The 19,422-nt window shown below is 33.3% G+C and overlaps 1 protein-coding gene across 3 annotated transcripts in view; it reads left to right on the forward strand.

The window, feature by feature from the left end:
* Window positions 1-19,422, forward strand: part of LOC148605274 (uncharacterized) — a 70,843-nt gene that overhangs the window by 660 nt on the left and 50,761 nt on the right. The window contains exons 2-7 of one of the 3 annotated variants that reach the window (XM_088548495.1): window positions 743-825; window positions 2,608-2,716; window positions 5,773-5,843; window positions 8,032-8,136; window positions 9,304-9,377; window positions 11,388-11,636. In XM_088548495.1, the coding sequence (XP_088404621.1) occupies window positions 743-825; window positions 2,608-2,716; window positions 5,773-5,843; window positions 8,032-8,136; window positions 9,304-9,371 (436 nt within the window). In that variant the 3' untranslated portion in view covers window positions 9,372-9,377; window positions 11,388-11,636. Of the gene's footprint in view, window positions 1-742; window positions 826-2,607; window positions 2,717-5,772; window positions 5,844-8,031; window positions 8,137-9,303; window positions 9,378-11,387; window positions 11,637-19,422 lie in introns of those variants that run through there. The other 2 variants (XM_088548496.1, XM_088548497.1) reach the window with 2 other exon arrangements.

Here is a 19,422-nt window from a genome sequence, read left to right on the forward strand (position 1 = left end):
TAGTGCAGGCGGTGTTGCCATATATGTCACAGCAGTACGAGTTCGAGCCCCGCGGAGGGAACGACCAAAATTTGCATTGCAAATTTGACAGTTCTAACATCGTTGGGGATTTTACAGACTTATATATATATATATAAATACATGTATCAATTTGATCCGATGAAGCAGTGTCGTCACAGTCTGAGACGTATATATATATATATATATATATATATATATATATATATATATGAGGAAGCGACCAAACTTGCATTGCAAATTTGCAACCTCGCGTCGATTGTAGAGTGGGGCGTAGTTTAGACTTGATTATAGATATGTATGCATCCTTGTATTAACATACTATGTTGATCCTCGCCGTGCATGCTATGTTCTACATAGTAATGTACTAGCAAGGAAGATGGTAGAGTTACCTCACCCGATTAAACTTCTTACATGTATTATATACTCGGTGTGGCTGTATTTGTATACTGTTACAGATTCTCTATTGTCTTACTCGATACCATCAGAGGTTGTCCTGTACAGTTATATCGTGGGCTAATGTTCGCACTCTAGATTTACTTACGAGGTAGTATCACTCGGTTAACGAAAGCTATATTTTATAACCAAGTTGGCCGAGTGGTCTAGTTCGTTGGGCTTAGTGCATGCGGTATGTATATATATCTATATTTATCACATTTATTCAAATTAGTCAATCATATTCAGTGCCAATTAATTAGTTAAGTTTTGCATAATTACATTGAAGGTTCAAAACATCGCCGGGAGGAACAGAAATATATCAGTATTTTTGTTGTGATAATTACGAAAGAAGAAATGGTGACTGTAAAGGTAAATTTCAATCATTTAGATCCGTTTTAATGTAGTCTTATAGCAAAAAAGACAATTCGTATTTTCCATTACGACTCCCTCGGAAATTTCGTTTTTATCAATGTCTGCTCATACAACGACGTCATTTTATAGTTGGACTGCTAGGTTCATCAATTAAATTGAATTTAAAAAAGTGGCTACTTATATGTCGAGTCGAACTCTTTCACCGGGCAAGACACTTTAAAGGCGGCACTTGCTGGTATCGTGCAAGAAGCTGAAAGTAGATTCATGTAACCACTGATTAAAACTAACATGCTGATCGTCTCTGTGTGTAGCTTTTATTTTCTCAGTGAAGTGTGTTAGTTTTATGTTCCAGATTATCTCCGCCGTTTGATATCTCAGCAAGTTTTTATTATCGTTGAATTATAAATATTTCTTTTTTACATTTGACCCTAAAAAATTTGTTAAGATATAAATAAACAGCAAACAATATATAGTTGTTAGCATATTTCGAATACGTCCTTTCAGCAAATTGAATGATTTTAGAATAAAATAATTTGTCAACGAAACCGAAATAATCATATATGATAACGTTAACCGATCATACAAAAACTGGAACTCCAACTGTGTTTGAATTTTGTTATCACTTTTTTAGCTCAGCCGCCCGAAGAACCATGTAAGCTATTGCCATACCTTGGTATCCGTCGACCTCCGTCGTCGTTAACAGTTTTTCAAAAACTATTTTCCTCTGAAACTATCTAACCAATTTAAACCAAACAAGGTTTGAATGTTTGAATGTGCCTCAATGTATTCTGCATAGAAATGAAATGGGTATGTTTGATCCGTCGAAACACATGACAACCGTTATTAAAAATAGAACATAGTGGGTCAGAGAAATTTTTTTCGCATATATCTCTAAAATTCATTAGGTTTAGAAAAATTCTGATATTTGATGAAAGTCTTCAGTATGATAAGATCGATCTGTCGTCAAATTCTGGTGTTAATCTGTTAAGCCATGTAAGACCTTTTGCCCCTTTTCGTATTTTCCATTTTTTATGCAATAACTTTCAAAAATGTTCTCAGACACTACTGGAAGAGATTCACTGAAAATTGATATGATTATTCCTTAGGTATAGGTGTTTAGAGCCTCCAGTTTACATGTAAGGTAATCAGTATCGCCTATAGCATAGGAATATTTTCGTATAAAAAAATTCTGTAGGTGTGACATAAAGTGTTGACGGCTATTAATTTGTATATATCAATCCACCCAAAAAGAAATTTTGGCTTTTTCGACTGCATGCAATTAAAGAGGTGTTTTTTTAGTTGATGCAAATACACTTACGAGTGTAAATATTTGGTTGTAAATGACGACAAAGGTAAAGCATCTGTTTAATTGTCAGTTTCACAGTGGATTGTTTTATATCCTTTCGTAAATGGGATGTAGTTGATCTTGTGAACACAACTTTAATCAATTTAAATTTTGGTAGGAAAATATGATAAAGCTAAAGCTAGAAAAGAAGATCAAATATTGAAGAATATTTTAATGAACCATAAATGTTATCTATGTCGTAGTTACCTCTCGTGTTATTTTGTTTATAATTTGACCCATTACATATAAGTGTAAAGTTGTTATGTTCTTTCTGTGCATGGCAACGATTACACACTGGAGTAAAATGAAAACATACTAAATACGCTATATCGCAAACTTCGTAAGAAAAACATCAAACTTCATGCCATCACTATACTAATGGTGATGCTTTTGCATCAGGAGTAATGTTATTTATGGATTGTCTGTTTATTCAGAATGTCCTCTTGGATTCTTATCTACAAGCGAAGAAGTGTGCAAACCGTGTCCATCAGGTAGCTATGGTGACAAATGCTCTGAGAAATGCAAATGCGCTTTTGATGAAAGGTAAACAAATAACAGCATGCTGTATCTAAATTCAGGATTATAAGAAAAGCAACACATAACTTAATATCGCCTTATATCTATCTTTGAACTGAAATGTGCCTTTTTGGAATAAAGTTTCATTTAACGATATAAAATATACTATCTTACAGTGGTTACTGCTTTTACTTCAGGGAAAAGAGTTGGCCATTCGTTGTTAACATGGCAATTACCTGATGAACTTGCCTAGGTAGTTAATTGGAGCTTAATGATTGAAAAATAAATTTTGAATCCTCTTATAGTTATCCGGTAAACCACCTCAGATGTATTATCACATAAGAATTTCCAGTTATCTTATTCCTAACGTCACACTTGTTATTCACTGCAAAGCATTTTTGTCAACAAAATTGATAATCAATTTGATGGTAGAATGGAAACAATTCTTCAGTATACCAAAGAGGCGAGATCTGGCCGTATCAACATTTTAAATTTGCTGATTTGTACAAAAAAACATACAAAATTTAAATTAAGTTTGCAAATTTACCAATGCTTTGGTCACGTGGAAAAAAGTTAAGATGGTTTTGAAAATCAAATGGTCTATTATTAAAGGCGATTCCAATCACAACAAGCTTTGGGATCATTAATTGTGTTTCCCGACGAAAGGGGTCGGTTTCTTAAAGAATAAAATAAGGCTCCGAAAACGGAGTTTGGGATCCCTTCTAATTTTGCTCTGTCACTTATTTAGTCTCGTATTTAGTTTTGCGACTTATTGTTTTTGCCCCTTTCTTATTATTATTAAGTCACCGACCACGTAGTTGCTCGGAGACTGATTGTTTTTAAGCCGTTACTTATAGTTATTTTAATTCCCCTGTCATAAAAATTCTTGAAGTTGTCCGTGCGTTTTCTCAAAAGTGACTTGTCCAGTATAAATGAAACTTTACAGGAAGTTAGAAAATTTAAACCACCGTCATTTTGATATCATGGCCGCCAGAGTACAAAAATTTTCAAGTAGAAAACTTTGAACTCATGTATCTCCAAAATTGCTGATCAGGGTTTGACGAAACTAGGTATTCATATTCAGCTCAAAGATTTAAACAAATTTGCGTGCGTCTTTGCAGCCATTTTTAAAATAGCCACCAACGCGGTAAAAATTCAAAATGGTCAGATTTCTGTAACAATTTATATCAAGAGTATTTTGGGTGTTTCGATTAATAATATGACGATTTGAACAATATGTCGGCCGCTAATGTTGAAATAGTCCCCATTTCTTTTTATTATGGCCGCCAACGAGTTAGAAAATTCAAAGTTATCTGATTTCGATCAAAGTTGAAATCTAGGTCTTTTTTACCCGTTTCAAATAATAATCCACGGCTAGATAGACAATTATAGCTACGCATCGGCCGCCATTTTAAAATTACCGCCACCTTGGTAAAAAAAACTCAAGGAATTAGTTTTGGTGCATTTTGTGTAATATGATGGTGCAATACACCAAGGAAGACTCAAAAGTTGACTTAGTTGACCCCAATTAATTTAATATTAACATCTGTAAGTTTGTTGAAAATGTTTTTTAGGGTCACCTTTATGAAATGAATAAAGAGTCATCAAGGGAACCAAGGTTATTGCAGTAATAAAAAGAATGTAATCCAGGGACAAAGACCAGACATGAAAAACAGACATACACAACAAAGAACATAAATTAACTAAAATCATACATACAAAGTAATATAAGCAAATGAGCAACTCGGAATCCACTAAAACTGGGAGCATGGACCAGATGCACCGGTAGAGTAAACGTCTACTGCTTTTCTAGAAACACCCGCCCAGGTGCACATAAAAAAGACAAGTCCGAGGTAGATGACTCGTTGAATAAATCAGTTTTCATGGTGCAGACGGATACACCATAATGATCCAGTAGTTCGTGATGACGACCATAAAACGTCTGTAGTGATGACTTAAATCTTGTAGCAATATTATCCTGTTCAAGAAACCTGTTTGGTAGAGTTCTACCGCGTTTCGTCTCTATTATCATGAAGTCATTGTTGACCAAAAAATATTGGTGACTCAATGCTTTACTCCGTTTATTATTATTTTTTTTATTGATAATATATATATATATATATATATATATATATATATATATATATATATATATATATATATATATATATATATATATATATACCGTCTCAGAATGTGACGACTCTATTCTCTACATTGCTCCATCGGATTAAATTGATACAGGGAAGATAACGTAAACTTATAGAAGGGTCTGAAAAATTCCAACGATGTTAGAACTGTCAAATTTGCGAAGCAAATGTTTGGTCGTTCCCTCCGCACGGGATTCGAACTCGTACCGCTGTGACATCTATGGCAACCACAGGACATTTGTAACACAGATGACAACAGGCAATGTTTATCACCCAAAGATAATGCGTACTATTGTTTTGTTTTATCTTTCTGGCCCCGAAAGTTTTGCACATAGAGCTGAAGATGAAAATATTTTCTCTCTCGGGACGAGTACCTATGTATTTCTCTATTAAGTCATTCAAATTGACAGATCTGTGTTCCTTTCGTATATTATATTTCAATGTCATAAACAAATAGATGCACGCAAGACTACTTCTTACCTGTAGAACCTTTTGGTGCTGGATTTGGTTTTCCATTTCGATATCACGTTTTGGTTTCGGTATGAAAATTTATTTTGAACTATTGTCTTCTTATTGGAATAGATGAGACTTTAATATTCATCGGATAGCAGTACTACCACATCTTAAAATCAGTTGATCTACTTGAGGTGTCTTAATAGAAAGCTCCACCCAGTTGCGGAAGAACGAGATTTCCATCCTTTCTTGAGTCATACCAATGAGTTAAAACATATCAGCATTGCTTGCCAGTCACGAACGCGGTATACAACAGGTTAGCTTGAATTTAAAAAAGAAATATCCAAGGAAACCCTTTTAACCAAACCATTTTGAACCATACAGTCAGTAATGAATAAAACAAATATGATTTATCGTTTTTTTTTTACTCTCTTGCCACCGAAACTTGCACGAGAACAAGTATGTTTTTTCTTAATACAGGTGTGACAATATTAGAGGTTGTATAAATTCTGTGACAACATCTATCTACGACAAAAATGAAGAAAACGGAAGTATGTTAATCATAAGCCTATTATTGTATCGATATTTCTGTGTCATTCAATGATTAAAATTGAGTTTTTGTTATCTCAATTTAATTATAGCTCTCTGCGCTGTCACGCTCTTAATGACTATTAAACACACTAAAAGACATACCTACTGATGTGCAGATACTGGCATCTGTTGAAGTATATGCACGGATATGGCTATAAAAGATGAAGTCATCGACGCATCGATAAATATCAGAATTAGGTCTTTCATCCTTTAATTGGGAATAAAACCAGATGAATGCACATTGTTTTTCATTTCAATAAAGGGGGGGGGGTCAAATCAATTCTCCTATATCTCCTACGTTTACTGTATTTGTCATATTATTTTTCATCACTTATGGTAGTCTTGCCTCATTTTGCCAATTTCTCATTATTCTGCATTTTTTAACCAGAGCAAAAATGTCTCTGCCTTTAAAAGTTTTCATCTTTGCCATTTAAAATCTAATTGAAGTTCCCTATTGCTCCAAAGTACTATCGGTTTAGGTTTAAACATTGAAACAAATAATATAACGAGAATAGGTATGGTAAAATGTCAAAGTGACAACAACCCTACAAGAATTAACAAGTCCGCCCAAGGCCATCCATTGGTCTTCAACGAACCATGAGAAAAACCTCACACCACAGGGCAGACTGAAGATGGCACCAAAACATCATTATACACTGGTTCAGCGAAAAGAATTTCCTCCATATATTTAAATAACATAACGTAAACGGAACGAAACAAGACATACAGATGCCATATGTTCCTGACTAGGGACATGCGTAAACAATGCGGGGGGGTGGGTTAAATTACTTTGGCGTCATTACAACCCCGCTCTTAAAAAAACTGGACAAATATTATACAACCAAACGCACCTAAAAATCAGTTCCCTTGTTTATAAATTATACAAATGTACCACCTAGGACTACTAGCAGTTAACTGACATGCCAGCTCCAAACAAGTTTAAACCCACCAAAAGTCATGTCCCCATCGTGTGTAAAATTCCAATTCTTCCCATGCGAGATTAAGAAGCGTGATACATCATTAGTCGTACAATAAGGACACAACCCATGTCTTTCCAAAAACTGCTTTGGAATATTTTGTTTTTAATTCCTATGTAAAGACCCTATGAGTGGGTCCATGTTAATACCAAAATATGCCATTCCTAACGGTCTGACAACAATATCATAATTATATCCCTCACGAATGAGCCTATTCAACAGTTCAGTCAAATTATCGTATGAGTATTGAGCTTTCCGTGCTTTATTACCGTAAAACAAAGGGTGACTCACGTGCAGTACCTTAACTGATCCGTGAAATTATTATTGCGATTGTACTTCGATCGCCGATCAATTAACGAATAGTCCTCGATCCTTCAAGCCGATCAGTAAACCCGAACACCGTTATTTTTTATGTCTCGTGACCGATGATCGGTTAACATATTTTTCGGATTGGTTTGTTTCGGTTTTCAATTTTTGGAAAGAAAATACTAAATAATATCAGTATAGACATATAATTACATAACTTTGCTATTTTCATGAAATACAAAATTTCTATTTTCTATTTTAGAATTTAAAGAATATGGCACTTGAGTTTATTCGTACCAATTAAAATTCCTAAATTTACATAAACCGGTCATCTGTCAAGTTACATATCAAAACTGCGATCAGACCAATCACCAATTATCGAAAATCGATCTGCAAGCAATCATTTAATTATCGGTCATCGATCCATCAAATGGTTGCACGAATCAGTTCAAGGACATTATTAATTCTTTACTAGTACATCTGTATTTCAGAATGAGTTCCTTGTATCGGTTAAAACATTCTGAGAGTTTCTGATATCGAAAACATTAATGTAGTAATTTCTCGGTTATATAAAGATTCGTACTTGAATACAAAAAAATCATATTGAAAAAGTGCTCGCCCATCTCCTGTTAGAAAAAGAATCTACTAAATGCATTAACCGAAAAAAAGACACTTTTGACGAGCAAGGAATAAAAGTGAAACTTAATATGTAACACACTAATACAATGTACACATATCTGTTTGAAGCACAGGCAACAAGTACATTACATTTGTACATTGTACTACTACATGTATATTATTAATATTTGTTAACGTTTTTCACATAGTGCTTCACAATTTTAATCATCATTCCTAATATTGCAAGGTTCGGTAGATGGTACCAATTTACATGTGTTGGTTTGCATTGGATCTTGTGTGGCAGTTGTTTTGGTAGTTGTTTTAGCAACTGGTATATTAAAGATCCGTAAAGGTAGGATTTAAACTATAGATTGTTTAAAATCATTTTTTTCTTTTTTTATTCTTAATTTCAGCTTATTAAATTTCTTACATAACACGTAATAGATCATTAACCAATACAATCATCACAACACCCTTTTTGTAGGGATGTTTGGAAATGATAAGATATATTTACGTTACTATTATACATCGTATATCTGCTTATGCTTAAAACAAATAAACTTACATTTACCTACAAACACTATGGCATGAAAGGAAAAGAACAGAACTTTTCGTTTATTTATGATTATTTGGTGAGTTGTCCCTGGATTCGCCTGATATTGAACTATTTTTAAACAATTAAGCTTTTTTTTTAAATTGACAGAGATCGGATTTTGTAAGCTATTGTCCTGTATAATATAGCAAATATCAAAGGCCCTTTCAATCAGCATGATTTTGTTATATTCGAATCAGTTATCGTTCTACTTGGTGTAGTCTCTCCTGACACAGCGTATGTGTTTTTCAATTAAAACACCAATAGCTTCAAATTAAAGTTACTGTTAACATATAGATAATAATCTTCGAAAATACCCAATAACTCCTTGATGTATTTCCATAAATATGAACTAATGTATATGTTTGCATAGATATAGTTTCAAACTTTATTCACACCTAGCATGTACGATTTTGAGAGGAAAAACAAAACGGTCAAGACAAAAGTGAAAAGCATAATTTTTATCCTGATAAAGACTAGACTACGAAGTAGAAGTACTGCTATGCATTTTTCCTATTAACTTACGTTTTTAAACAAAATCATTAGAATAAATGAGATGCATGGGCTAAACAACAACTAGGAGTACGGACCGCACGTCATTGGCAAGCCCTTAAAGAATTCATTCAAAAATTATAACATCACAATTTTCAAAGAGGAAAATATCGAGTAAGAACAAAATGCCCATCTGTTGAAATTGTCAAATAAAAACTGGAAATCAGACATCCTCTACATTAAATCAGTTTATGAAGATATCTTTGAAGAAGTTATCGTTGTTTTGAAATGTTTTTTTTTAAGTCTCTTTGTATGGAGATTGACGGACTTTTTCTTTAGGTCTATGGTTTTTGATATATCTAGGAAGCATCATAAATATACCGTAGGAAAATGAGATTTCCTGGTTCCCTTAACGTCTCCTTATCTTTGTTCTAGGTGTTTCAAAACCTCAAACAGAATTAGAGAATGACATAGAAATGGAACTCGACATTATACAGATATAGAATGAGGTTTGTAACATTTGTTCATAATCATGCAAATGCTTTGATGTGTTGTACTGTAAAGAATATCAAAAATGATTTAATAATTAATCTTTGTGAGGCTAATTGTACATGTAGTTTGATTGGCCGCTATTAGATTCACTTTGAGGTAGTAGACATAGGGTACCCCGAAACTTTTACAATGTTACAATTTTCCTTAAAGTTGTACATAATATCAATCTACCTGTAGTACAACTTTTGACAATTTTTCACGAAATTTAACCGTGGAGATTTTGAACATTAAGGACTAAGATTTCTTTTTTAGAAATATGAATCACTGGCCAAACTGAACCATATCTGGTATATAAAAGTAATGTTTTACAGAATATGAAAATAAACAACGAATATCATGTCAAATTCACTTGAAAGGATTGATATATACAATTTAATATGATCTTTTTTTTTTATTCTATTGATGTCCCAGAAGTGTAACTTTGAATTTATTTTACTAAAATGATAACAAAGATATGCAACTATTTGCCTGTACAAGAACCTCTACTTTGCAAAAACCTGTAATTCAATTTTCGTACAAAAATAATATCATGTGAATCATTCATGTTGAAAAACCAGAAACACAATTATTTTAGAAAAGTTCACCATTTAGTTTTTTTAATGTTTAAATTATTTTGAGGTACAGCATGGGAAAAATTCTTTATTAGTCAAACTAATGGCTACATTCATTTAAGTATTCAATATAATGATTACCTAACACATGTATCAAATTATGATGTTGTATATTCAATAAACAACATTGCTTCAATATCCTAGTTTACAATTTGCAAAGTTCTAGGAGGCTGACATCTTTGATCTAGGTGTTGAATCCCCTACTTAGAGTTATTTCCCTTTCACATCTGTATCACTTTGACGTTTGAATATCAGGAGTCATACAAACGTTCAAATGACTGAAACATTTCTATTTGGATTACCCCCTTTAACCCCAGGTCTACTAGCTTTAAACATAAACATTCAAATAATTAAACAGGCTCGGTTTTGTACCAGTTTGACACTACACCATTCTAGCCTAAACGAGCGACAGCCCACAGATAGGCATGTAGCCTAATTAGATCTTTGGTTCGATTTACGCAGAATAACTTGCGAAGCAGTTAATGTTATGCGTAAATCGAACAAAAAATCTTTATACAAGGTAATATATTCCGAAATTAGTTACATTCCTTAAAATTTAATATTTTGGCATAAACAATAATAAATTCATATTGATTGAACAGAGGAAGCTTAACCTACCGGTGCACCTGGTTCATTCTCCCAGTTTTGAGTGGAGTGTGAGTTGTTTATGTACTTTTGGTACTTTGTATGAATGATTTTAGTAGCGTTTTGTTCTTTGTTGTGTTTGTCTGTTTTCGATGTCTGGTCTTTGTCCATGGACTAAATTCTTTTAATTTGCGCTAGAATCTTGGTTCCTTTGATTACTCTTCTAATAGACACGCTTTTTCAGACAGGATTATAACATTGTTGAAAGTAGTCCGGTTAAAAGTTCATGACCCTGTCCTTATCAGGGGATAAAAATATTTTGTTTCCAAGATAACAGGAAAATGACTGGATCAACAGTGAATTATAATTATATGTAGAACCAGTTCTAATTATACAGATAAAAATGTCATATCGATCAATACTGAACAAAACAAAAGTACAAGCGAATTAACTGACTATACGTACGAATGAAATTGATTTTAATGATATTTAATAAAAAAGTAATAATGTTTAGTAATGTTAAGTAATTCAAGGCTAAATTGTCAATTAAACACAGATTGAAATAATGGACGACCTCGTGTGCATCTCTCTTGACGATTGTATCTGTTTATATGAAAATACTTTCATAAGAAGAACTAACTTACAGTGTGTAACTAATAACTTTATAAACAACATGATCACAATTCTAATCAACGCAAATATAAAATGCATCAAAGAAATTAATAAGTATAACACGAGTATTGTCTGCCTCTTTTTTGCTTATTATTGTAGGTAATGGTAAACAAAGTGGGGACATAAAGACATTTAACTTGCAGCAATTAAACCAAATTAGGATTCAAGTTTCAGATATAATACAAACAAACTTTTATTATATTTAACAGCTGAAGCCGACAACTTAAAAATGTGCATGTGAAAACATTCTAGCGTGGCTATGCAAATGTATCAGTCAAAAGTACTTAAAAAGGAGTAAATTGATAGATTATTACTTGATTACTGAATGCTATATTTGTTTTGATTATTCGTTTCTGGTGTGCTACTGGTGACAATCTTTTCACAACTTTAAATACAATTTAACATATTTGTCCAGTGTGATGAACGCTTTTTTTCAACAAACAGTCGAGATTTGTTCTCTACTCGCTGACCTTTTCCTTCAGTCTTAGGAGGCTGATCTGATCAAAAAGAAGGAACATCGTTTAGCTAGAACCTTTAATCTCTGTCTCTGCTAGATAGATGACGTATCATCGTTAAACAATCCAGGTTTCGGGGATTTGACAATCACATCTACCCCTACAGAACTAGGCTTCTGGAACAGGGTTTATTGCTAGAAGATTAAAGTCATCACTACAAAAGCTTTATGGTCGTAATCATGAACTCGTGGATCGTTACGTTGTATCCATCTGCACCATGAAAACTGATTTGTTCAAAGAGTCAAAGTTTTCCTTTTCTCTTTTGTCCACCCTGGACTTACCTTTTTAGCTCATCTGGTCTAAAGCCATGTGAGCTATTGCTATCATTTGGCGTTCGTCGTCGTCGTTAAGAATTTTAAAAAACTCGTCTCCTCTATAATAAACACTTGGTCTGAATGTTCCTTGGGGTATTCTACATAGATCTGACGTGAGTATTTTCGAAAAACATTTCCACTCTTACTAAAAATAGGATATAGGGGTCATACAATATATTTTTTGCATATATTTCCAAAAGTCGTTAGGTTTAGCCAAAGTCTGACAGAATAGAAGTGTTCAGTGTGATGAGATCTATCTGTGGTCAAATTTTCGTTCAAGTCTGAAACACCATATGCATGTTTAAGTTATTGCCCTTTTTCGACGTACGTTGCCTTTTTTAATGTTATTTTTTTCAAGAATCTTCTCCTCTGACACTACCTGATCAATTGGAACCAAAATTGATAGGAATGTTTCTTGCGGTATCTTGAAGAGAACTTTTGTGGTTTTTTCTTCTCGAAAAACATGACCGCGGCTACTAAAAATAGGACATAGGGGTTAGAGAGTAGTTTTTCGCACATATCTAAAAAACCGTGAGATTTAGCCAAATTCTGATATGGATAAGAGTGTTCAGCATAAAGAGAACTACCTGTGATTAAATTTTCATGTTGAATGTGTAAAGCCATGTTTGAGTAATTGCCTTTTTTCGACGTTTTTGGCTTTAATTCATATTATGGTATGTCTTTAAAAAATCCTCTAACACAAGTTGATCAATTAAAACCAAACTTATTATGAATATCGTTTGGGTATCCTACATATAATTGATGTGGGGATGTTTGATCCGTTGAAAAAGATGGCAGTCGTTACTGAAAAAAAGAACATAGGGGTCGGACAGTTGTTTTTCTCATGAATCTCAAAAACTGTTCGGTTTAGCCAAATTCTGTCAAAGGGTAAAAGTGTTCAGCAGTATGAAATCTATCGGTGGACACATTTTCATATTAATCTGTTACATATAAGCATTAATGGTGTTCGACATTTTTTTTTTCTATTTTTAATATGATTTCCTTCCAAATTTCTCTGACACTTCTTCACCAATTGGAACCTAACTAGTTATGAATGTTCCTAAGGATATCCTGCATAGAACTGATGTAGGGATAATTGACCCGTTGAAAACATGGCCACCGTTCCTAAAATAGAACAGAGGGGTCAAACAGTAGTTTTTCGCATGTTTCTTCAAAACCGTTAGGTTTGGCCAAACTCTTTCAATTGCTGATATAATCCTTATTATAATGTCGTTAAAGGTCTTCCGGGATCAAAGGTGTCAGGCGACTCCTTGTAAGAGTTATTGCCCTTGAAAGATGAAAAAATGATGTTTTTTTTTACAGTTTTTCAGCCAATATTTTGAAAACCATAATAGATTAAAAGAAACTTTCAATTGCTGAAATGATCCTTATGATAAGTCATACCAAAGTCTTCTTGAGTTAAACTTGTTGGAGAACTTCTTGTTAAATTTATGTCCCTTGGAAGACAACCTATAACCAGGTGAGCGATTAAGGCTCCTGGTTCTTGTATGAGAAACTCGGCGGGTGTTCTAGAAACGTATCATACCGGTGCACCTGGTCCATGCTCTTATTTTTTAGTGGAGTCCGAGTTGCTCATTTACTTTTGTTAGTTTGTATGCATTTGTTTATTATTTTATGTTCTTTGTTCTGTATTTCTGTTTACCACGCCTGGTCTTTGTCCCTGGACTACATTATTTTTATTTCCGCTAGAATCTTTCTTCTATTGATTACTCATCTACATGTATTTGAAAGACAATTTCAACAATTTAAAATGTATAATGTTCATCTCACTAGGTTTTGCAGGACTTTTTTAAATATTTTTTCAAAGAACATAGCATCATGTGCATGAAAAACCGAGACATTTTGATGCCTTCACCTTTCATAATGAAGGGATCAGAATTGCTGGTGGAACACACTTCTTAATAACCCGCTACACTGTTTATTCAGTGTGCACCACGTGATTGAGGTAATTTCTTCATATACCGTAAACATATATCAGCCATTCCTTAAATGGAAATAGACATCACAAAGAAATTGAATTCGCGATTTAATGTTTTTTTCCACAGTACTGACAATTAATGAATATAATAAAATAATCTTAATAATTAAAAGGTATTTTAGGGAAGCCAATGGTACGAAAACCGGGCCGAAATTTGGAAAAAAAAAGCAGAAAATATCGAACGTAACATTAATAATATTAGGACAGTAACTAGCATAGCCACAGGCTATCTAGGGATTAAAAAAGAATAATATGTGCTTTTATAAAACAATAAAGGGGTAACATTATCGAAAGAGCTTTTTTGTCCATACCGAGACTTGAAATTCCTAAACTTTCCAGCTTCGGATTTTGTTCGACCACCGAATTCATTGTTCGTTGAATAATTTTTTTTTGTTAAATACAATCTTCTAAAAGCACTAAAAAAACAACAACAACAAATGAATACACAGTATATCAACACTATCTATGAAGGTTTGATCTATAATTTGTTTAGATATTTTGTTTTAGCATTTCTTTATTTTTATCCTAACAACATATACATTTTGGGGACAGAGCATACTAGTAGTACTTGTTCTTGCTACAAATTGTTCATGATTCAATTTGATATAAGGTCGTTTAATATCATTCTTACCCGGATGTATGGAAATTGTACCACCTGAAAGTACGTCTGTTCTGCATTAGGCGTACCCAAAGGCTGTCCCTATCGATAAAAAAACTGTATAAGTTCAGCAAATCCTCCTCTGCATGCTATATGTCATGATGAGTTATTTTGATTGTCGCAATGCATATTGTCTACGCAGGTAGGTTTTAATATGCTTATTTACTTATATGAATGATAGAGATGTTCCCGACCCTTGATCATGTTGATCTTAGCTTGTCAGCGCCTCAAGCCTAAAATTTTGAAACTTTACACGGTGAATCCTACGTACAGGCTAAATACTATCTACAGAAGTACTGCGTACGCTCTTGAATCGAGCTACGTACATAAGCCGGGGGTGGGTTGGGGTTTACACACAAAGTGACATTTGTCATCACCGGAATCATGTTATTGATTCATGTTATGATTTTATTTTAGTGTGTAAAGTAACAGTCCTCATTTGTAGGGTATTCAAATTCAGATTTGTCAACATGTCAATGGTTTGTTATTTTGAATTGTTCTAAATAATTTCTTGACATAATTGGTCGTTTGGATATTTTTATAATCAATTAAGAAAGTTTAGAAAATGAATGTGTATGTTATAAAAGTCAATTAAAATTGCACTTTGTAGCTGCTTTTAACAGGCTAATTTACAGAAATCAGCCAACAAATGATATCATAATCATTCGGCTATATATGTAACGTTTAGCTGCAAATCACAGCTTCTGTTTGTCTGTTATAATAACTATATTGCTTTTTTTGTTTTTTTTTTTCATAATCTGCATATTTTGTTATTATTGCTTTTATTGTATAGTGTATACGCATTTATGTTTATCTTTTTTCCTACTTTCATTCCTACTTTCCCGAAGTGATTGAACTATATTTGGCTTATTAAAAGAGGTTGTAATAAGGCGGGGGATGTCTGGCCACCGTTAATCGACAAAAATATCCTTGTGCTCAATAGCAGGTAGGTACGGAATCAACCAACCTGAAAAGGTGAGATCAACTTTCGAGGAGCAGTACAAGTCTTCATGCAAAGGCAAAATGCAAACATTCGTTAATTCCCTTCAACAGAGAAGAGAAATCTGTTACAGAAACGTGTAACGGACAAACTAGATTGACCTTGAATTCATTTCACATATTAATGCATATTATATAAAATATGTAAACCTTGAGTATGACTTATTAAAAGTCTTGAAAATAGTCGTATCGGACTCAAATGACTAACATATGTATATTGGGGCAAATCATAAGATAAAGTTATAGATTGTTAAAACTGTTTTCTTATATGTAATGGTTCAAAGCTCTTTAGACCAGCTATGGTGAAAAGTGATAAACAAACGACCATGTGTCTATTCAAGAAACTAGCCTGATAGAAACGAATTAAATCAAATACTCACATGTTCTGTCCATAAATGGTGAAGAATAATATTTAGTTACTGGTCTACCAATTACAATGTAAGTGTGGCATAACCTTATGAAATGACTTTAGTTGTAAAGGATGCCAGACTATCATTTGCTTACTTTGACAAAATATGATTAATTCAACATTTTCCCAAAAAACAGGGAATGATTCCAAACCCCGGAACATATATCTGTATGCATCATACGTGTACATGTAGTTCCTATTTGAAAACATTTTACAGCCAGACCTAAGTACATTGTTTAGGTTCCATCTTTTGAAGAAAATATTAAGAATGAACATGGTAATTTTTACCTATACATGGTCAGAAGGAAAGAATCTGAATATTAATATATATTCGTGTATGACGTTTATCATAATACTAGAAATTAACATACAAATAAAAACGGTTTTTCGTTATTTAGACAATATGTTCACAGTTCACCAGCAAGACGCCAAACAATTTTTAACCTTTAAATCTAGGTGTTTACCCCTCACAGTTGAAGGTTTTTTTCATTTATTTGTTTGATAAGTGTATAAGTCCAATTATATGCATATGGTATTTGGTATCTAGTTGTATATGTGCACATAGGTCCTAGATATTAAGTACTGGTTTGAAAAAAAAAGAAATTAAGTGAAAACGTACTATTTAGTATGATAAAGTTTGTAAGTTCATTTTTTTTTTAATTTTGTGTTGCTTTGTTTTGTTGTATATGTATATAAGGGTGGAAACTTTGCAAGTTTATTGACATACTTGTGAAAATCTAAACTATACATATGCAATTAGTAATTCTCATAAGGGCCATAGTAAAATTTATTTTGTCATTTTACGCGTAATTATTACTCATTTAAGAGGCATCGTTATATGAATTCGCACATTTTAGTCTGTCTTTTGCACTGTAGTTTTATTTGCATTTCAATATGGTAATTTCACATTTTGACATTTACATTATTGCATAATTTCTGAATAATTTGACACTCACTGCTTTGTGTTTTTTTCATATATTTTATGATTGTAATTTTAATCTTTTTTAGTTTTGTACCCCTTTCGGGGGTTTAAATCAGCAATAAAAGCACTGAAGTTATAATGCACACAATATACATTGTACCATTGAACCGGTACGTGTCAGAATAAATGACCCGTGAAAGTCCTACTTATAGCTTTATGTAATGCTGAGATATGTTACTACTAATAACTTAATTTTGGCGCAAATGAAATACTAATCGGCGCAAAAGCGGTGTGTCAGATCCATACTTTCCATTGTCAATCGATTGTCATAGTTCTTAGTAGAAATTCCTCATACTTTGTAAGAAATAATTCCAAATCATCTTCCCAATATACAGAGGAAGATGTTTACAAAATGCCGGAATTTTTAATCGACAACATATTTGTCCAGTGTGGTGGACGTGTTTTTCAACAAACGGTCGGCATTCCAATGGGAACAAATTGTGCTCCTTTACTAGCTGACCTATTCCTTCACTCTTATGAGGCTGACTTTATAGCTGATCTGATCAGAAAGAAGGAACATTGTTTGGCTAGATCCTTCAATCTAAGTTTCCGCTATATAGATGACGTATTATCTTTAAACAATCCTAATTTGGGGGATTTGATACATCGCATCTACCCAAAAGAACTTGAGATAAAAGATACTACAGACACTGTGAAGTCAGCCTCATATCTTGACCTACACTTAGAAATCGATGGTAAAGGAAAACTATTGACCAAACTTTACGACAAACGTGATGACTTTTCATTCAGAATTGTCAACTTTCCTTTCATCTGTGGCAACATCCCTTCGGCTCCTGCGTATGGAGTGTTCATATCACAACTCTTACGTTATTCCAGAGCTTGCCGAAACTACGCATACTTTTTGTATCGCGCTAGAACTCTAACAAATAGGTGTCTGGAACAGGGTTATGTTGCTACAAGATTGAAGTTATCATTACAGAAGTTTTATGGTCGTCATCATGAACTCGTGGATCGTTATGGTGTAAGTCAAGTCCCTGGATTACATTCTTTTGATTACCGCTATAACCTTGGTTCCCTTGATTACTCTTTCTTAGTGTATTTGGATACCCCATTGATGTAGTTCCATAGTTAGAGGCCGAGGGCGTGGATGAAATACGAAAAATGGACACGTTGTACTATTCAGAATTTCACCCCCAATAAAAAATAAAAACAAAACCCAAAAAACAAAACAAAACAAAACAAACAAAAACAAAAACAAAAACAAAAAAACAGAAACAAAAACAAGAACAAAAGCAAAAACAAATTTTCCTGTCCCTTATGTTGTTGTTGCTGTTTCAAAATAAAAATAGAACTAGAAAAGAGGTATATAGAGACGACAAAAAAAGGTTTTATATATAATTGACTTGAATAATACTGCATGTTGTATGTTTAAACAACTTATGATGGCGCTAAATTGATTTGGAAAATTAATTTTAGAGCTACATTAAGAATTCATTGATGCATTTTGAACCATAAAATTAAGCTTTTTTAAGCGTCTCGATTTGAACTACATTCGGTCACTCACTTGATAGCTGTTGCCTGCTAGTTTGATGTCTTTCATTTGTTAACTTGTTAACTTCATAGTAAACCCAATTTTAAAATCTCAAGAAGTGAAGAATCAATTGTCTAAGATTTGGGCTGCACAAATGATAGTCTCGGTTAAATGACCAAACAGTATTGATGTGTATATGAACGGAAAAATTGACTTCTGTCCCAATGTATTTATAGATTTCGAGACATTTTAATGAGTTACATGTAGTTCGAGAAGTATAAGAAACTTTATTCCCTTATCAAATAATTTCTTTATTTCCTTTTTTGTTCTTTTTTAAGGTCTTTCCCCACAAGGGGCGACACATTTTTACGACACTTCACATCTGAATCACTAGGACTATGCGTTGTGGACTTGCGGGGAAATGACAAGTTTTTGCGCCTTGAGTTATCCCCCCTAACACCAATTCGTCGTTTTTGCCTCTATAGGAAAAACTTTCACCATTCATCCGAGGTGACATATGGTGTTTCCTCCTGAGACCATGACCCGTGACCTTGAGCCTTGTTACCTAGCAACCATATATATCATTCTTCATCAGTTAGTTGAATGCTTCTTATAAATACCAAGATCAAAGGTCAAAGGTCAAGGTCATTTGATAATTCAGTCGAAAACAATAAGTCGAAACATTTTTCTGCAAATGTGGTAAAAGAAATATAACTCTAATTGTTTTCAATGGATTATTTCAGCCTTTTCTGCATCTTTTGATATG

The sequence above is a fragment of the Perna viridis genome, chromosome 10 (genome assembly GCF_037379345.1).
Source record: "Perna viridis isolate PV_CMFRI_1.1 ecotype Kerala chromosome 10, ASM3737934v1, whole genome shotgun sequence".
NCBI lineage: Eukaryota > Metazoa > Mollusca > Bivalvia > Mytilida > Mytilidae > Perna > Perna viridis.